The sequence below is a fragment of the Chanodichthys erythropterus genome, chromosome 10, assembly GCF_024489055.1.
Source record: "Chanodichthys erythropterus isolate Z2021 chromosome 10, ASM2448905v1, whole genome shotgun sequence".
Taxonomy (NCBI): domain Eukaryota; kingdom Metazoa; phylum Chordata; class Actinopteri; order Cypriniformes; family Xenocyprididae; genus Chanodichthys; species Chanodichthys erythropterus.
In genome coordinates, this window is record NC_090230.1 from 19,619,977 (window position 1) to 19,641,213 (window position 21,237).

General features: G+C 40.4%; 1 protein-coding gene across 3 annotated transcripts in view; it reads right to left on the minus strand.

Moving 5' to 3' along the window:
- Nucleotides 1-7,170: 7,170 nt before the first annotated feature.
- Nucleotides 7,171-21,237, minus strand: part of bcor (BCL6 corepressor) — a 44,564-nt gene continuing 30,497 nt past the window's right edge. For all 3 annotated transcript variants that reach the window (XM_067396415.1, XM_067396413.1, XM_067396414.1), the window contains 5 exons: nucleotides 17,043-17,209; nucleotides 15,236-15,381; nucleotides 11,823-11,900; nucleotides 10,795-10,945; nucleotides 7,171-8,555 (listed from right to left, as the gene is read on the minus strand). In XM_067396415.1, coding sequence (XP_067252516.1) covers nucleotides 8,261-8,555; nucleotides 10,795-10,945; nucleotides 11,823-11,900; nucleotides 15,236-15,381; nucleotides 17,043-17,209 — 837 coding nt within the window. In that variant the 3' untranslated portion in view covers nucleotides 7,171-8,260. The remainder of the gene's footprint in view (nucleotides 8,556-10,794; nucleotides 10,946-11,822; nucleotides 11,901-15,235; nucleotides 15,382-17,042; nucleotides 17,210-21,237) is intronic.

The window sequence follows — 21,237 nt, forward strand, 5'->3', positions numbered from 1 at the left end:
ATACAGTTCTGAAGAGCATTTTCATGTTTGATGCAACTGCATGAGCTGTTGTAGCAGAGAAGCATGGTTTGAACACAACAACTTTGAGTTCAAAGTTCTCATTACACTCTAACGTGCCAATACAAGGCAAGCAAGGCCGGAGAGATGAGAGGTTGTTGTGATAGCAAGAGGACGACAGAATACACATCTGCTACCTCCCTCCCCCTTCCTGGCTTGTATTCATCTGAGAGCAGCTGAGATTGCACCAGTGGCTTCTTCAGGCGGCCCACATGACCGTGTTTATAGACGCGGTCTCAAGGTTGCTGCCCCTGACGCACATTCACACACATACTAATCGTAAACGCGCCTGTGCACACACAAACCACTCGGGGAGCGAGAATAAAACTGCATGGGCAAAAACAGAAACGAGATTTTCTTTGCCTCGTGGGATGAAAGTAAGGACGACACAAATCTTTTGAAACCGACGCAGTCCAGAAGGGTCGGGTAACATTCCAGTGGGGTAATTAGATGGCGTGTGCGCGCGCAGGAGCATGAAATTGGAGGGTGTGCTCAGATCTGTCGATAGCCAAATGTGCTTGGACGCCAGAAGACATGTGACTGGAATCAAAATCAAATACTTTTTAAAGCCTGGTCTTATAAACGATTCACAGGTTTACGTTATTTACAAATAAAATAAAAAAGTCTACACCTGAAAAATATATTCCTGGAAAATTAAGCCCAATGTATTGATGACATCATCCTGCACTACACAGGTTTTTATCCAATCAAGCACTCTCTTGAATGAGAATGTCCAAACTAGAACAAACTATCAAATATAATAAAATAATAATTCATGCTTCATGGCTGCGATGCAACTAATGTCTACTGTTTATTTAAAGGAAATAGTCATGAGCGTTCAGATATGCCCCGCCCAAACTTCCTGTTTCAACAGGAAGTACATTAACACAGGACATAAAACCGTGCTAGTCAAGCATTTCCATGCGGCCTCTATTTAAAAGGTCATATTAGCGCAGTGAATGTCTTTATCCATATGTGTATGGAAATTGTTGTGAGTGATCTATAATGACGTACAGGTGGATCTCGCAGAGTATGCTTGTGTGTTTATGGCTAGGCCTGATTTATAACTGCTGCTGGAGGCGTCGCAGCGTACAGAGAGTTTCCTGCAACCTGAGACTTGAATAGCGTGTGTTCTCTTTCTCTCTGTCCCTCTCTCTCGCGCGCGCTTTGGCCGTCTGCCCGCGTCCTTGTTCCAGCTCGCCACTGCTCACGCCTTCAAGCCACGGCCGCTGCCAGCGTCTGACTGCACAGACAGATGGCAAGATCACAGTAACCTACTGGAGAGCGCTACACGATCGAAAATTTCATTGACATGCAACTTGACCAGCCTGACAACATCAGATCAACCAATGGTGTGAGTTTAGGTCAGGACTATTGTTTATCAGATGTACTTGACAGTCAGTATTAAGTTTTTTTTATTATCATTTACACAATCCATCTTTAAATACACATAACATAGTTTTTGTTTCGACAAGTAATAGGATTCGTGATTCCTAAAAAGAACCGGTTCATAAGAGTCATTTGTGACCTCACTGGTCACGCAGCAAAGATAATGCAATAGTAAGGTGTATTGTCTATTTATTGTATTTCTCTTATCACATTCAATTCAGACTGAGAGCTAAAACAGTATTTTATTTGCTGTAGCACTGGGAAAAACGTAGGCGTTCAAGAGCCATTAACAGAACCGAATGTCATGAAAATCCTTCGTTTCCAGTGTATTTTCTCCAATTCAGATTCCCAGCCCTACTCACACTACAAAACAAATCCAAAAATGTCAACCGTATCTCATTCTTTGCGTATTCTCTTATCCTCATATGCGTATCCTTTGTGTATTCCCTAAAAATATCGTCATACACGCTCACCAGCCCCCACTTGCCGGCACGCACACACACTCGAGGGCAGCAATATCCTAGCAGAGATCGCGCTGAGCTATTAGAGCGCGCCGCCGAGGCCCCGAGAGACCGGCGCTCTCTGATTTCCTTTCGCAGCGCAGAATAATGCAATCCTTTCAGCCTGCCTCCCTCGCCCGCTCTCTCGCTCGCACACTCCCTCTCTCTCTCTCTCTGAGAGCTGCATGCGGCGCTCTGAAAGGCCCTTCGCAGAATTAATTAGTGTAGAGGTTACCTAATCCGCCAGAGAGCGTTTTTGCTGCCTGCCCTCAAACCAGAAATGTGCGTGTCCACGCCAAACCCCTCTCAGAGATGGGCACAGCATTGACCCTTGGAACACACACACACAGAACCTTCCGACAGCTGCAATAAAGTAGATGCCCAGTCTGCCCCTGAATTTAAACACACCCTTCCCAGCTCTCTGCTTGAGGGTGACACCGGTTACATTGCGCTGATTATGCCTACTTCTCTACGGTATAGCGTGCAAAAAAAAAGCAGTACAATTAATATTAATGGGTTGTACCCAGATGACTTCAGTTCAGAGTGACATACCCAGATGACCTCAGATTCTGAAGTGTGCATACCAGTGGACACTTTACTATCTTACGAAGCCATGGGAGAGGAGCCATCATATTTATAAATGGCAGGGAACATACTTCTCAACCAGGGGGCCAGGGCCCACTAGGGGGCCTCAGCTTCAAGATGACTTAAAATTATTTAAAATATGCAAAAGCATTAAAATAGGCTAAAACAACTAAAAATCTATACATCAAGACTTTATAAATCTTTCTAGTTTGTTGTGGAGGGGGTTTTAAAGTCAAAAAGGTTGAGATCCACTGCACTAGACACATGCAGTGTATACTTTATAAATGGCCAAGAAGCAAGTATATGTAGTATGGGTGACTTTGGACACTTAAACATTGAATTTGCAATTTTCAGTGGCAACGAGTGTTGAAAATGATGCAACAAATTTGCCAAGCTCATAACTGCAATTGAGAATATATTTGCAAATAAGAATATTCTTTAATCATGGACCAAACATGTCAGCTCAAAGCTAGGCTTCAGCAAAAGTAAAATGAAAACAAAAAAGTGCAATGTACTTCATTTTCTTCATAAATCCACTGGTGTAAAATTTTACAAGGAATAAAAAAATTACTTATGTATAGTTGCTGTATGAATTGTAAATTAAAGGGTTAGTTCACCCAAAAATGAAATTTCTGTCATTTATTACTCACCCTCATGTCGTTCCAAACCCGTAAGACCTTTGTTCATCTTCAGAACACAAATTAAGATATTTATTGATGAAACCCAAGAGGTTTTTTTTTTTTATCCCCCATAGAAAGCAATGTAATTAGCATCATTCAAAGTCCAGAAAAGTAGTAAATACATCTTTAAAATAGTCAACGTGACTACAGTGCTTCAACCGTAATATTGTCGCTTCATGACATGAACGTTTAACCACTGTAGTCACATGGAGTATTTTAATGATGTCTTTAATACCTTTCTGGACCTTGAATAACAGTAATTACGTTGCTTTCTATGGGGGATTTTACTTTATTTTGGAAGGTTTTACTGGTTTGGAGTGACATAAGGGTGAGTATGACAGAAATTTCATTTTTGGGTGAACTAACCCTTTAATGTTAGTATTTATTACAATGTTATTACATGGTTGCATCATTACGCAATTCAACCTACGCATTTCCACAAGACAACAGCGTAAATGACAGTCAGTTTTCTCTTTCATGTTCACTACTATCAGGGCAGATCAACATTTTGAAGAGAATCTGGCTGAACGAGTTAAGTTTAAGTTTAAAAAAAAAAGTCGATATTTTTAATATAATTTTATATTAACTAGCTGAGTTTTGTTGCAAATTCAGACTAAATATATAGAATAAAATGTATTAATCTAATATTTGCTATTAAACTCATAACATCAAACACAATATTTGTGAATTAAATCATTTTAGATCAGAAAATAAGAAATAAGCCAAATAAAGTAGGCTGTTGACAAGGTGTGTGAGGCGGACGCATCTGTCTCTCTCCGCGCGCTATGATAGTCGAGTTCCGTCAATGTCACAGCTCTGACTAATAGATAAAGAGCGGATTAACCGTCGTAACACGGAACCCGGGGAAGGGGGAGGGTGTAATTACCAAGCCTAATGTAATTTAATTGTTTTTTAATTAGATGGCCACATTTCTTCCCTGCAGTCCAGCTTCCACAGCGCTCAGCCGTATGTGGCTCTGTCCGCAGTCCTCAAATTATGTTACACGCAACATTTGAGCTACATTTGACACCCCAGAGAGCTAGAAATGGCCAATAAGTCACTGACATGTTCATCTGAGCCATTTCTATTTTCCTGTTTATTTACAAGCAAAACGTTTATCAGTTTTCTTGAGTCAATTATAAAGTCCTGCAGCCAGTTTGTGTGTGTGATGATCCTAATATTAGGTTTTGCTGTTTTTAATACGTAAATATTACTGTTTGTCACTGCCCCATTATGGTAAAATCACTGCACACTGCTTTGGCTAGTGTGTTATAGCCTACACAGATTTCCAGCTCTTAACCACAACAAATAAACAGGTCCAGTGTAAACATGTTGACCATGTTTTTAATCGCTTAATCAGATTGTGTAACAAAAAAATGTAAAAAAATATCGTGACCACTCAGAAAGTAAAAATAAAGTCCTCTGTGTGTAATTAACTAGAGTAATTAACACCTCTTCAGTTCAACGGATCCCATCCGAAAATAGACCAACCAGTACATTACTGTCCTCTGCCTCAAATACAACAATAATTCACTCAAACATGAGCGTTTTGTCATTGTTTTCTCACTCATGTCTTTGGAAAACAAAGACTTTCCATACAATGACAATTCACAGTCACCAGTCTTCTTCTAACGTTGATTTATAACCATATTAGTTTGTAAGAGAGAATATGCCGGAAATTCTGAAACATTTGTCAAGATTCTTTAAAAATATGTTGTGAATATAGAAGAAACAACATTCAGGGAGTGAATGAGAGTGTTTTCACTTTTGGCCAGCGAGGAGGCTAAAGGAATATTGTTCTAATAACCAAACCCAACATGATTGATTTTCATATATTCGTCGATAATTATGATGATATCCGCGGACCACAACACTTGTCATTTTAAACCAACAGAACTAACTGCGCACATCATATGACCATAAACATACATGAGTGGAGAGCCCAATTCCACCTAACATATACATACCTCAGCGCATATCTTTAATTTGGATTTCATCTTACATTATATTGTCCACTTTTTTCTTCACCCGCTGTCTACAAGCAGACTTGGTGACGTATTAAAGTGATAAGAGTAATTAAAGTGATACTGAAAGCTGACTGGCTTGGTTACCTCTGATAGTGATCGGTTAGCTTGTATACGCGGGAAAAGGCAAATAACCGCCCTTTGGCCATTGTCACTGTCCCAAATGCGGGTCTTGTGGACTTGCAATGGCCGCCGTGTCAGCGTGTCCGTACACCGTAAGGTGTCCCATATGTCATTTTAGGTTTCAGAAGGGTGCTCGTGAATCTCAGCGAATGTGGATTTGGAGGAAGATTGCGATGTGACGTAATTTAAATATCCATTTTGATTGGTCAGATTAGTACCGAGAAGACTTTCTGCTGTTATAAATGCTAAAAAAATGCTTTTTAATTGTTTATTAATAGACCATTTTAAATAGTTTTCTTAGTCTGTTTATTTGTTTGGACATTTGCATCACTTGACATTTTGGGGGTTAGTTCACCCAAAAATGAAAATAATGTAATTTATTACTCACCCTGTTGTCGTTCTACATCCGTAAGTCCTTCGTTCGGAATACAAATTAACCTCTCAAGAACCATAAAGCTACTAAAAACATATTTAAAACAGTTCATGTGAGTTGAGTGGTTCTACCTTAATGTTATAAAGTGATGAGAATACTTTTTGTGTGCCAAGAAAACAAAATAACGACTTTTCAACAATATCTAGTGATGGGCCGATTTCAAAACACTGCTTCTGAGCTTTACAAATATTTTGTTTCGAATTAGTGATTCGGATCTCCTATCAAACTGCTGAAATCACATGACTTTGGCGCTTCGGTTGACTGATTCAATTCGTAAAGCTTCATGAAGCAGTGTTTTGAAATCGGCCATCACTAGATATTGTTAAATTCTTTTTTTTTTCTTTTTTTTTTTTTTGGGTGCACAAAAAGTATTTTTGTCACTAAAAACATATTTAAAACAGTTCATGTGAGTTCAGTGGTTATACTGTAATATTAATTAAGGTTGAACCACTGAACTCACATGAACTGTTTTAAATATGTTTTTAGTACCTTTATGGACCTTGAGAGGTTCAGTGGCTTTGCTCTCAATAGAGGCCTCACTGAGCCATCAGATTTCATCAAAAGAGGTCTTAGGGTTGTAGAACGACATGAGGGTGAGTAATTAATGATAGAATTTTCATTTTTGGGTGAACAAACCCTTTAAGATAACAAAACATAAATAATGTGTTATTTAAATGTACTAAAAATGAATTCAAACTAGGTTTTATAGAAACAAATGATAAAAGTCATGAATTTTTCAAATACGTTTTTGCTGAAAAGGAAATGTGTATATATGAAGACTTCAGATCCTCTGCTTTTGGAAAACCATTCCTTTTACAAACAAGCAGGAGCTTCAAGTTTATAGTGGGTTAGTAGAAAGAAGTGTGACAAGTGCATTAAAGTTAAGGAACGTTAACCAAGCCCATAATGTCCGTATTGCCATCAGACCAACAAAAGCCTCCCTCACTCCTGCCTAAGGCCTCTAATTTCCGGCGACTCTTCATTTCCTGTTTTGTCCAACAGCACAGGATGTGGCCGTCTCTCTCCCAGTTGTACAGAGCTGATCTGATGGCAGAAAAGTCACTATGGAATGTAGGCCTTAATCCCTGATTATAGTGATAAACATGGAGGTTTAATAATCTGTTTGTGGATGAATTAATCAGAGCAGCCCTATAATCTCATGCTCAGTTCAGTCCAACAACATGAAATGGCATTCCCATTTTTACTTCTGTGATGTGACATATTTCAAAGTAAAACTAAATTAACTAAAGTTTTATTCATGATTTTCCCCCCTTTGAAATAACGTGCACTAATAAATCAGCCACAATAAGACCAGAAAGTAAATAAGGCCAACTTTTATGTCATATTAACTAAAAAAGCATAAGACCACAAGATGTACACAATCTTTTATTGCCATTTATTTAAAGGAACTTTTTTTTGGTAAAATATAAATACAAATGATAGCGTATATAATTACAAAGTCCGAACACTTCTCCAAAAAAAACAAAACAAAACAAAAAAACAATAATAACACACGTCAGAAACAAGTTACTGAAATAGTCAACCCATTATTTACAAGTTCAAGCATGACTTTGCCTAACAAAGCATCAGATTAGTATTTTACAATTACTTTAATATTTTACAAAGAAAAGCCACATTAAAATATCTTAATTTCTACTCATAAATAAGTGACTTAGTCAAAGCAACAGCTTGCGTACAGGGTACGAAACAGCTTTGTAGATTAGAGTTTAACACGGGAGACCAAAAAAATCCCACACTGGTTACTGGTCAACACTATAAAAACGTCTACTCCAGTCGAGGAAAATCGCTGACGAAGTGCGCTAATTAACTCTTGACGAACCGAAGGGGCTTCCGGCCTCTGTAAACCCTCTTAACGTTGACATCACGATTAAAACCCCAATCTAAGCAGATTAGGTATTTACAACATCGTAACTCCAATTATAAAATAAAGACCTGACTAAACAAGACAAAAAAGGCAGCGCATATATATATATATATATATTTATTTATATTTATATATATATTTATATCTATATATAATACACACAAATAAAATACAGTGACTGTATATATACTTATATTCCTATTTAGAAAACATCTCTTTTAAACGAAAGAGTTTCTCGTTGCGAGAATGGCTTCATATCTCAGTTAGCCAGAGATAGTGGTCCAAATCTCAAGTCCGTTCTCTTTCCATATCTGCAGAATGTACACTATGTACAGGTTTGCATCGTCACCAGGAAAATTAGTATGCGGGCAGAGCGCAAGAGATGTCGAGAAGTTCCAAAACCTTCCTGTAGCCAAACAGAAAGATCAGCTGCACGGGGACTGAATTTTGCCTTTGGCTACCAGTCCAGAAGTTCCTTGAAATGTCAAGAACTGCCTCAAAATATCCTTTTCCTTTGCTTCTAGTTCTCCATAGGTCTCTAAGGGTCTGTCTGAGAGTCAGTACGAGTGCATGTGCAGAGAGGCTCACGAGCGAGGTCTGGATGCTGGCTCCCAGCGGTCGTCCAGGCATTCGAGTGACGACCCCAGCAGCGCCACCAGCTCGGCGCTGATTTCCACCAGATCCAAGAGTTCCTTGCTGTCGGGCATGAATCCCTCGAGCTCTTCGGGACAGGAGAACAGCTGACTCAGGGACGCCTGCTTGTAGAATTCCGCCTCGGCTATCGTCACCACCTCAATGTGTGTGAACGTGGCGCGAAACGTTCTGGCAGACATCTTCAGGCGCTTGAGGACGTCTGAGAGCAGCAACCAATTTCTGGGCCTGAGAAAAGGAACGAGAGAAAGATTAATTAGCTGAAAAAGAGAGCAAGGTCTTCAACCACAATGGTGGCTAGGTTGCGCCACTTCAGAGAAAGGAAAAATCGTTTTTTCTTTTATGTTTTGGCCTTTTTATTCATTTATAGCTTACAAAAAAGAGATTATTTTCATGCTAACATTGTGGCGGCTAGTTTGTGCCACTTCAGAGAACAGAAAAAAAATCTAATTTTTAAAATTTTATTTTATGTTTTGGCCTTTTTTATTGACAGCATACTAAAAAGAAGTGATTAAATGATGTATAAATTAAGTGTAAACTTGCGGTGTCAAGTTGTTCATGCTAGCATTGTGTCGGCTATTTTTGCGCCACTTCAGTGAAAGAAAAAAAATAGGCTATAGATAAAATAAAAACCTATTAAAAACAAATGAAATCATGTGCAAAGTATGTTCAAACTTGCAATGTCAAAGTTCACACTGTAGCATCGTGGTTAGCGCTCTTTTCGTTCAGACAACGGAAAGAAATCAGGTTTTATTTTATATTTTATTTTATTTTATTATGTTTTGGCCTTTTCATTCAATGCATAATAAAAAAAGAAGAGATTAAATGATACACAAAATAGGTGCGAACTTGCAGTGTCATGGTTTTCATGCTAGCATTGTGACGCTAGTTTGCGCCACTTCAGAGAATGGGACAAAAAATTCAGGCTTTATTTTATTTTATTTTATGTTTTGGTCTTTTTTATTGAAAGCATACTAAAAAAAGAAGAGATTAAATTATGCACAAATTAAGTGTAAATTTGCAGTGTCAAGGTTTTTCATGCTAGCACTGTGTCGGCTAGTTAACGCTCTTTCCGTTCAGAGAACAAAAATAAATCCGATTTTATTTTATGTTTTGGCTTTTTTTGTATTCAAAGCATACTAAAAAGAAGAGATTAAATGATGCTCAAATTAAGTGTAAACTTGCAGTGTCAAGGTTTTTCATGCTAGCATCGTGGCGTTTTTTTGCGCCACTTTTGAGAGAAGGGGGGGGGGGGTCGGGGGTCAGGTTTTGTTTTATGTTTTGGTCTATTTTAATTCAAAGCATACTAAAAAGAAGAGATTAAATTATGCGCAAAGTAGGCACGAACTTGCAGTGTCCACGTGAGCGCCAAGGCTGAATGCTCAAAACACGTGCAAAGTTAGAAACGCCAAACGAAAGACAAAACAAAAAAAAGTATGCGCACATAAACCTTGTCAAGCGCTCGCCCCTGCACAGACACACATTCAGATAATTAGACAAAATTACACAAAGATTCTCAAGGCCTTTGCTCGCCCAGAAACACAATGGGCTACACACATACACACACAAAGACCATAGACCGAGCCTGTCAGACGCGCGCACACACATACGCAGCGGGGAAAGCAGTAACAGGCAGCGCTCAATCGATGGCACTTGAGGCGGTCTGTGGCTCTTGCGGAGCGCGGAACGCTGAATGGAGTGGGAGAGGGAAGAGAGAGGGAGAGAAGGAGAGAGGGGGGAGGAAATGTGAGGAGAGCAGAAAGCCATTAATACTGCATCAGCCAGCCGCGCCGAGCGAAAGAGAGCGAGAGGGAGAGCGAGCGAACGAGGGCGAATGAGAATGGGGGAGGGGAAGGCCAGAGACAAGCGCAGACTGAAGATTATACACAACAGTGAGCGCGGCAGCTGAGCCTGGGAGCGAGACAGCGAGCGGGCGAGCGAGGGAGGGGTGGCGAGAGAGCGGAGCGCGGTAACGGCAGAGCGAGAGCCTGTGTGGGAGGTAATTAGCTGTGTCTGTTTAGCAGCGTGTCACTAGACTGTCTCTCTCTCGTGCGCGCTTTTGCTGTCCTCGCTCTGTTTAAGTGCGACGGGCCTCACGTCTCCACTAACGCTAAACTAACGCTGTCACTGGCTGTCAGTCTCCGCGGTAGTGCGGTTTTAAGGGAAACGCCTGTCATCTACGTCAAAGCTAACTCAAGATCAACTATTACGCAAAATCAGATTTTGACAAAACATCTCTTTTTGATGAATTGCATTCAGTGATCAAATAATGCAGTGTTGCCCGACCATGTTCCTGGAATCTCTATGACAGAATTCCACATTTCAGGCTAGTACCGTGGCCGATTTGGATCAATTCTCACCTGATCAATGATGTTCACTTTCCCACAATCTCTACTAATAAAAGAACAGTTTTTTGCGCTAAATAAAAGTAGTTACGGACGAAAAAAAAAAAGTTTTAGCCTCTTACCCCTGTGAGAGAGACACCTGGATGTTGTAGCACGGCAACAGCGGTCGATCGGAGAACTCGAATTCGAAAACTTCTCTCTGTTCGTCCTCGTCTTCGCCGGGTCCAGGGGGGTTGGCCAGGATATCGTAACCAGACGAGTCGTCAGCAGGCTCTGTATGTAAGAGAGAAGGATATCATTTAGAAATTAAAGACAGGGTGTGAATTATGGAACGACGCACACTCAGCGAGTGTTTCCGAGAGCTACCAACGGATTACGCTCTCATGATATCCCTTTAAAATTCCCTTCCCTCTCCCTGTCGGATTCACGCCGAGACATGCTTTTGTGGCTCTGCTCTCACGTCGCTCTCTTCTATTTGCACTCTTCCATTAAGCGGCACTGCGGGAAGAGCTGTGTGTGAAGCCACTTCACTCGTTTGTGCGCGCTAGTGGCACAGCGTACGCCTCGGAGCGAAACAGGCGCCTCTACCTCTTTCTGTTGTGCTTTGGGTTTTTCCGAGGCGGCGCAAAGCTCCCAAAAATAGCCGCGCAGCTCCCTTCCACACCTCCCCTCTTCTCTCCCGGCTTTGTTATTCCAGGAATCCAAGGGAAAATGTGCAGTAGCAGTGGGTTTGTTTTTGGCCAGCTGGAGATGGGCCCGCTCACACACATGCACACACCGAGCGATCTGCTGATATATGGCAGCCAGGGGAACTCTCGCTACGCAGCTAGAATTCATTTAAAAAAAGAGCAATAAAAAACGCTGCCATCCATTTTTGCGCCCATGGTGCCGACCCCACCACCCAGCGGATGGGGATTTTTATATAAATTCTTTCAAGTGAACATCAGAGAGGGAGAAGCTATTTTTTCAATTTTAGATCAATGACTGTCTACAAACATTGATGATTCACACAGAGATTCACCTTCAGGTGTTTACCCGTCTCTCTCTGTCTGTCTGTCTGCATGATTCTTTTCTCTTTTCCATTGTTTCTTGCATCCGTTAGTGTGGGAGTGTGCAAATGTGCGTGTTCGAGTGTGAAAATGGTACTCACCGCACACTGCGCTGCCGTAAAACTCCCAGTACACACCGGGGTCATCGTCCACTCTGCCCTGCAGGTCGGCAAAGTAATCTAGAGTGAGGAAGAGAGAGAGATGAGACCATTAGTGATGTAAACAGGAAGCAGCTAGGGATGGACCAATACAGAAATCTTGGCAGATACACTGACAGCTGTATTTTTTTATTTGTTTTTCCTGCATAATAACGGAAAACTATTATGCTCGCTGATATGCCAAGTAGTATAGATTTATAATATTAGCATCGAAAAGAAAAAATCCAAAATTCAAGCTAATATTAGCATAAGTGGATACTTATGATTTAAAAAAAAATGAAAATATGAATTTAATAATAATAAAAATGGCATGCTTAGCCTACAAATGAAATACGAAATTAAAGAAAATAAATAAATATGATTACAATAAATTAAAATTAATTTAAAAAAAAATGCGAATACAACTGACAAATAAATAAATACTGTTTAAATATTGTAAAAGGAAAAGAAAATGCAGATAATTTAACCCTCTGGTGCTGTTCTCATGTGTCGGTCAACTTTTTATTATTTCAATCAAATAATTGTAGTATATTTTAGCTTGATCATGTTTTTTTATTTAATATTTTGTATTTTTAAGGGTTTTTATGGTACTAAATTATATTTTTGCAGTAGTTATAATCTGTTTATTCACTTTTTGAGCATGTACCTGAAAATTAAATTTTCAACTTAAACTCTCATAAATCTTGAAAGCTTTGGAGCACAGACTGAAGTTTGGTCTCTTTTCAAAGATGACAGCTGGGAGATTATTGCTGAAGTGAAAAACTTTTTTTTTTTTTTTTTTTTTAAAGTGAACTTGAATAAGTTATAAAATTTACATAATGAAAAATGCACAGAAATACCATTTTCAATTTTTATAAGAAATATACATTTTCTCTAAACACATTTTACTCTAAAACTGTAAGAAAATCAAAGCCATTAATCAAAACAAGCTTTGTTCTGAATTTGAGGCTGATATCTCAAAAAATGAACTTTCAGTAAGAATTTGTTTGGGCGCAGTACCACATGTTTCCACTAGATGAAATTTGCCGCCCATTTATTTCCAATGCGGACATTTTTGATAATACAAGTGTGCCTACTTTAAGGACCATTTAACCTTTTTGAATCATGTCCATGATTTATTTTATTTTATTTTTTTTATGTGTGGGTTCACATATCAAGTGCCAAAATCTTTCCCAAGTTTCATACTATTCAGATGAAGTTAAAGAAAGAAAAAAAAAAAGTAAATGTTTTGGTCAAAAATGACCAAACAGCACCAGAGCGTTAAAAGAAAGTAAAAAAAAAAAAATGCTGATACAATACAGATATGGTCAAATAAGTTTTATTTAATTAAATAAATGAAATTAAATATCATTACCTAAACAAACCACATTAAACGAGTACCAGTAGACAAAAGTACTACTATTCGTCAGATGCAATATGATTACCGATAATATTGTGCAAATGTTAATGGGACCACATTGACCTAGCGACAATATGACAGTTTTCTCCTATAGAATGCAGAGGCTCTGACGCTCTGCAAGTGTTATGTGGTTTCGCGCTCAGATGCCACTTGGCACGGCGAAGCACAGCCAGCGGTGATGGGAGCTGCGTTTGCCAGCGCAGCCATTAACAATTCCACCCAGAGAAAGAGAGAGAAAGAAAGGGAGAGAGAGAGAGAGAGAGAGAGAGAGAGGGCGGTTGATTAGAAGGCTCCCACAGAGGGAAAACAAATTTGGGGAGGGTCTTTAAATCAGTGCAGCAGACAGCAGAACGGGACAAGCCTGCTGATTTACACACACACACACACACACACACACACACACACACACACACACACACACACACACACACACACAGCAATATGCTGCCCTGCGCTTCCAGGCTGAGCTCTTTCCTGCCTCACGAACTCATGCATAATCAAACACACACGCAGCCAGTCAGTGTGAACCTCCACCATGTGACTGAGCTGCCCTTTAACTGGCAGCCCTGAAGCTAATCCACACACACACACACACACACACGTATTAAGACGGCTTTGGAGGTGAAAGAACTTGCGACTGCCGTCAAGAACAAATGGCGGCTGTGTACAAATTGTCTCGCGATGCCCTGTAGTTCAGCTTGAAACTTCCAGATCATTAATCAAGCCGTGCCTTGAAAAACCCGACTACTGTCACCGAAGGAGAGAGAGCGTCTCCTTCGGACCGTCACAGTGTGGCTCTGCTCGGGCGAGAGGGGTCAGTGTTAACACAAACACAGGAAAGGCCGTCTCAGTAAATGCCACGTCTCCTGCGATGCCATCTTCACATGCACCCGGAGCACAGCTTGTCTCTTTCCATGTGAACGTCTGACCTTGAGCATTAAAACTTTACCTCCGTGCACAACAGGCAGCGAACAGCACAATGACAAGGTCAACGCTCCGCTAACGATAAAAGGTGATGGTATAAACAACTCTTTGAAAGAATATTCTGAGTTATTTTTAACTTTAAAATGAAGAATTGTCAAAAACTGACAGATGTAGGTCAGGCAAACAGGTAGCAGCATGAGTGCTTAATGTTTTCCGTATGGCATTAAATCACAGTATCGAAAGTGTAACTGATGTATTTAAGCATGTAATGGAATTTCTACGTCACTAACGGCACCAAGCAGAATTGCGATTTCTTTGTTTCTTCGAGTGGCCTGACATAGGAACATTGTTGTAACCACTTGCAAGTTTTGGCGGGATGTGTCGGACCAATGGAAGGAGTGTTTGCGAAAATAATGACTGTTTTCAAACAAGTTTCAATTCTGTTTGGTCCAGCTAGTAGTGCAGAAATGACACATTGTAGCTTTAAAGATCTCTTAAACTTTTCTTTCTTTTCAAAAAAACAACAACAAAAAAAGCACATAAACAATGAAAAGTCCCATCAAGCTTCCAGGTGTTTTCTTGAAACGCAGTGCAAAAGCTCTTAATCTTTCAGGAACCACAAGTGGGAAAGATAAATCAAGCCGTTTAAAATCAAGGGGTCAAAATGAGGTCAAAAGCTTTTTTGTTTTAAAACCATAAAAACAATACTCCATATTTATCTTAGATGGCTGTATGGGTCTAGATTAGGCCCAGATTATGGTTCCAATAATTACATCCCAGCTTTTCCAAATATGAGACAAGCCCGTACACACTTCAAAAGACACACCACACAAGACCAAATAAAGACACGCACACGGACAAACACACACACATAATCTCCTTTCAGGGAAAGCTGATTTGCCGGTGCTAAAGGCTTCTCCTCCGCTCCAGCTGTTGCTTAGTAACCAGATAGCCAAGCGGATCTGAACCCTCCACTGCTACAGGAGGGAAATTCTGGGAATAGAGGTGGAAGAGAGGAACAGCGCGCTCTTACCAGACAAAAAACACTCCATTATGTCGCTGTGGGTCATCTTTAGCAAACTGCGGCCAGAGTAGGTAGCTAAAGTCGGATCGGCGCCATATGACAGCAACAGTCGGACCACGTCTAGATGATCGTTTTCCACAGCATCATGGAGAGGCCTGTTGGAAGAGAGACCAGATCTAAGTTTATTTAATCCATCAGAAAAAAAGACACTGACATTACTTATTTTATAGAGTTCGCCTCAACTTTCACAATGCAACAAAATGACCTTAACTTATGAGAAAGCTAGTGTAATTTTGACTAAAAATTATTTAAAAAAATTTTATTATACAAGTTCCACATCTTATTGTGAACAATTAATTATAAATAAATACATACTAATTATTATTATTAGAAGTTAATTGTGAACTGTAAAAACTGTAATATATATGGGTCATTGACGAATAAGGTTTTTAAAACTGTAAAAAAAACAATGGAGATATAAATAATTTTGAAGTTTTATTACGTTAAGAAAGAGATTATGTGGTTTTTATAATCAATTAACGCTGCTTTTGTCATTTTTTACAAGTTGGATAAAATTTGCCACCAAAAAAAGGTATTTGGTTTTACCGAATGACGATATTTTCAAACAATGCTAACAGGCTGATATCTAGCTATCTAGCAAAAGGACAATCAAACATTTTATATTTAGTAGTATTACGTTTTTAAAATATTACAACATTTTCCATGTTTTATAGCGGTTGTACCGAATGACCTGATGTTTCGGGCATGAGCAACTGAAAACATCAATTTTTCAAATAGTTAAGAGAGAGAGTTAGTTGCTTTGCTTCATGACAATGTGGTCCTTTGCAGGTGTCTGAATGATGTCACATCCTGTCACATGGTATTGACCACATGACTTGATCCAAAATGATCCCTTTATATTGGTTACTCCGAATGACATCAATGAAATTTATTTTTCCGGACATTCTTTCTCATAACAAAGCAATGACTTCTACACATAATTTTAATATCATTTTGCACTATGTTAATATATGATGTTATAAAATCATGCTAGAATAAAAAATATACACATATATAACATTTTAAGATATTTTATTTTCACAAATTAAATGGGTGTATTGGCCTTTGGATGGTTAAACCGAATGACCTTCTGACACTTCAAAATCTTTAAAATACCTTTATTTATAGCAAAATATAATTAAAACCTTTTGGATTCATTAAAAGAGATCTAGTTGTACTACCTTACACACTTCGGATGTCATATCTTTTTGGATAAAAAAAAAAAGACAATTTTTTTTTTTTTTTTTTAATCAAAACTTAATTTTCTAATTTCACTTTCTTTGGTAATTGTGAGATTTTTTTTTGCTTAAACAGTTCAATTACTTCACTTGTCTGTAATTACCTTAATTTTATCTGCTGGCATTGCCCAATAAAACAGTCATTAAAACCTGTCACTGTCATTCATCTTTCCGACAGGAATCGGAACGCTAAATGAAATTGGATTTTTAAGTGTATAGCGAAGACAGGGATCTCACACGCCTAATCTGCTCTTCTTGCGGTAATTATCCAAGCTAAGATTCTCGGCCTCTTCTGTTGTTGTAAAGCCATTATTACCAAACATATAATTACTGACATTGAGTGTGCGCGCGTCAGCACATGTGCACACGTGTAATTATCAGCGCCGCAGCGGCACGCACATGCTCTCAAACGCAGTGTGACGAAAGCACAGGAAGTCATGGAAACCGGTCCTGCATTTGTAGCTTTTTGTTTTGGCTCATTTATTTAGGTGATATCATGAGTGCATGCATGTGTTTACCTGGTGCCGTCCTGTGCGCTGCAGTTGATATCAGCCCCGTGCTCCAGTAAGTGCTGTACGATGGAGAGCCAGCCCCGGGAACAGGCCTCGTGAAGCGCGCAGTAACCCGCATTATCCCGATGATTCACGTCACACACTTTATTCTCCAGACAGTACAAAACCACCTCCTACAGCGAGTGAGAGAGCGGGAGACAGAAGACGAGCGGTTACTATGGTGCAGCGAGGAATGAAATTCATTAAACACCATTAAAGAGCGCAGAGAAAGAGAGAGAGACAGGCAGAGAGCAGACAGACAGTTCTGCCCAGAGCTGATTATTGATGTGTGAGGTATCAGGGGTTTTACAGACGAATCCTGCCCCAAGCCTGCTGTTCACTTTCTATACGAGACGCCTGAGACGGCACTATGTGTGTGTGCGCGAGTCTACAAGCAGCAGCAGTGTAGGAGCGACTTGAAAGGTGGGGGAAATGTGAGCGGTGCTTGCCCGTGCAAAACCGGCAGCCGGGATGTTTGTGTTGGCAACAATTCTTCCATATTTTCACACCTCTAAGATATTTTGGTACCTAAAAATGTCTGGGACTCACGGGGTCCCACCGGAGAGGCCTCTGCGCACCAACCCAAGCCAAAAGAACCCAACAACATGCTAAGGGTGTTGTTATGCAGTTGCTAAGGTGTTTTGAGTTTGGTTAGAATGTTAAAATGCAGTCTTTGGCATGTTGCCATGTGGTTGTTAGGGTGTTCTCGGCTGGCAAAATTCAGTAGAATTCTATGATTTGGGATTCAATTTTGTCGGAAGTTGGGTTGCTAAAAAAATATCATACCTTTAAAGAGATTTACGCAATTTATTTTGGCATTATAGCAGTAGATATCAATAAGATCGCCCCCTTAGCGCTTCCCGCCATTCGCATACACTGATTAAGAACATTGTCTGGAAGAGGCCAGAATTACAGAGAGCCCTCATGGAATTAATTGGAGAGTTCTTCTGCAAGCTCGGATTTAAAGGAACTCCCACATCCATCACCGCGAGCCTCATGCATGGCGGCAACAAAAACAAGCACGCGCGCACACACACACACACACACACACACAGATGGGCTGGAGAGGGGAGGGCCGGTGTCCGCTCGGCGCTCAAACGAATGAGGGCATTAGGATTCAGGAGGCGTAGCGCTCGCACTTCAACCCTGGCAGCTTCTCAGAGAGCGCATTCAACCCCTCCCCCGAAGGAGTCGCACAGTGGTACGACCTGCCCCACGCTGCTGCCAGCAGCTCTGCCTCGCGCTTCCCGCCGGCTCCGTATCCAGGATACGGCATGCCGTCGGCACGACTGAAAAAAACCCAAGCCGTTAGCAGGGGCGCCGAGCCGTTAACGAGCCCAAACGGGAAGCTCTCGCTCCAGCGCCGATGTTCGCTCCCGTCAGTCTGGAGAGGTGGACCAAAACACATGGAAGGTAAAACACACACACACACCAACCACGCTCAATTACTGAAAGCGAGCCGCGGTTCAAGGGAGAATTTCTCTATTTCCGTTTATGTTTCCATCGCCTCATTCCCTTTCCAGTGAGGTCTTTCTCTCTCTCCTGCCTCAGGGAGTTCCTCAGTGGGGATGTTTGCAGGCAGGAGAGCTGAGTGTTACATTAAACAGACAATAAAGCTGTGTTACAAAGCCTAGCGAGAAAAAGATTTGTCGTGATTTTCTCCTTAGAACTGCTCTTTGCTGTAGCATTTCCTCCCCCGCTGTCCCCTGCTAAAACGACTCCCAGCTAACAACTGCAATCAATGCATCATTCAAGACACTTAACCCTTTCACAACAGCAATCCCACAAAACAAGACGCAGGACAGCTCAAGACTGCAACCATTTTACCACAACCTCAAAGCCTAGTCAACCCAACCCACATCATAAAAAATAAAAGAGCAAGAACTACAGCTCGCTTTGGGAGAAAGAAAGACACTCAGGAAAGAGAAGGGGAAGCTTTATAAGGCAGACCTGAACTGAAACCAGTCTGGGTCACTGCTAGGCTCTAGTTGAATTCTGATACTGTCCACCCCCCCTCTGTGATTCAAGTTCAAACTCAAGTCTAGAATTTCAAGAGGTTCAAGAGAAACTCTGCTCATGAAGACGTCTGGAATTATAAGGCAATTTAGAGAGATTTCCAGAAATCCAGAAATTCCAGTGTTCTAGAATATGGAGGCAGTTGATTTATGAAATTCTCAAGTAGTTGAAGTTCTGGAACTCTAAAAGCAGTTTATAATAAAATTCTAAAAGTCCAATGTAGTTGGAAATGAGGTAGAATTCAATGTAGTATAAGGAATTCTCCAATTCAGAGCTTATTGAGGAAACTGTTCCAGAATGGGCATTTATAAAAGAATCTTAGAATTCTACGACAGCTAACTAAGAGTTCTAAAATTCTCAAGCAGTTCCTCGGAATTCTGAAATCTATTCATAAAGCGTGTCAGAACTCTAAAGCTGAGTATCCACCGAAATTACCTGGAACAATTTGTCTCAGGAACTTTTTCCCAGGAACTATTTTCCCCCAGACCTATTGCTAGCTGCGTTTCATAGCGTGGGACTGCACGCGACTTTCAAGTTCCCGCTAAATTTCATCCTCTGCATATAAGCTTAATAAAGCCTGAACCCCATCATCAGTCCAGTCGTATTTGTTAAACTCCATTGTTCATTCGAATAGCAAACAACTCTCACTGCATCAGACTTTAAAAAACAATGGTTGAAATAAAATGCTGCATGGAGTCAACCAATCAAAATGCCACGTGAACTCAACCAACCAGCATGTTCAGCGCTCAAGTCCCACCCCCAAAAGTTCCAGAACTTTTAAAAAGTACTACCTCACGAGCAGGTACTCTTTGAGGGGGAATATTTTTTTAGCCAGAAGTTCCTGGGGAAAGTTCCTGCGGTGGAAATGCAGCTTAAGACAGCTGATAAAAAGTTCTAGAGTTCAGAATCAGCTGAGTTCTAGAATTCTGAGGTAGTTCAAAAGGATCTAGAACTCAAACGCAGGTGATAAAACGTTGTAAAACTGAAGCAGCTGGTAAAGAATTTAAGTCCAATGTAGTTGATAAATAGCTCCAGAATTCCAACGAATGGACATTTAAAAAGTATTCTAAGAAAGCTAATGAAGTGTTCTAGAATTCTCAAGCAGTTCATAAAGAGTCACAGAATTGTAGGACAGCTGATAAATTCTGATTAAGTTTTGGAATTCTGAGACAGTTTATAAAGAGATCCAGTATTCTAAGATAGCTAATAAAGAGTATGAGAATTCTGAGATCTAAAGCTGAGACAGTTGATAAACTATTATAGAATTGAGGCAGTTGTGTGTGAATTTTTCGAGTCTAATGTGTAGCGGTTTCTTAATGATCCTCTGGCTACGCACAGTGCTGACGAATGTTCTAATTTTACATGCAACTCAGGAAAAAACAGCCTTCAGACTGAGCAGACGTCATGTTGCATTGGAAAGCGAGCGGCTAGGGAGAGAGACAGACAAAAAAAAAAGCGACAAGAAAGAGCAGGATATGCAGAGGGGGGGAGATGGAGCGTCGAAACTCCCTCAGCATGGTTTTAATTGAGAGAGCCGTGGCTGGAATGGGAGTTGTGATAACAGAGGGAAAAGGGTTGAGGTGGCCTCCACAAAAGAAGTACATCATTAACGGATCAGGAATTTCCCTGACAGCCGGCCAGGACGGTACTGAGCGTGCGGACGAGTGTGAATGTGTACGTGTACGTGCGCGAACATGTGATATCACCTTGCTCAGCCAGACCTTTGACTAAACAGCAGCTTGCAAACCAAAGTTTTTTTTTTACATGCCGGGTTAACCTGGGATAGATTATACCACAATAACAGGTCATAAAACTCTGAATATCTCTCAAAGATCTTTGTCAAATTCTGTGATTATCTTCCAAAAAAGCAATCGTACTATTAACCCAGCAGGCAGACTGATTTTTAAAAAAAAATAATAATAAATCCCTGTGTGCCCTTAGTACCGGAAGTTTCATAAAGTCAGCCAATCAGTTTAGCGCTCTCCAAATCAAGAAAATGCTTTCCAGTTTCGTGTGCAATATGCATCAGACAGTCAGTGAACAAACTTTGGGCGGTCCGGAGGCGTCTGTGGCCGAGGCTGCAAGATATAACTGCTGTCGCTCTGAGAGTTGAAGGTCTGTATCCTGCTATTTGCTCAGGCTTAGC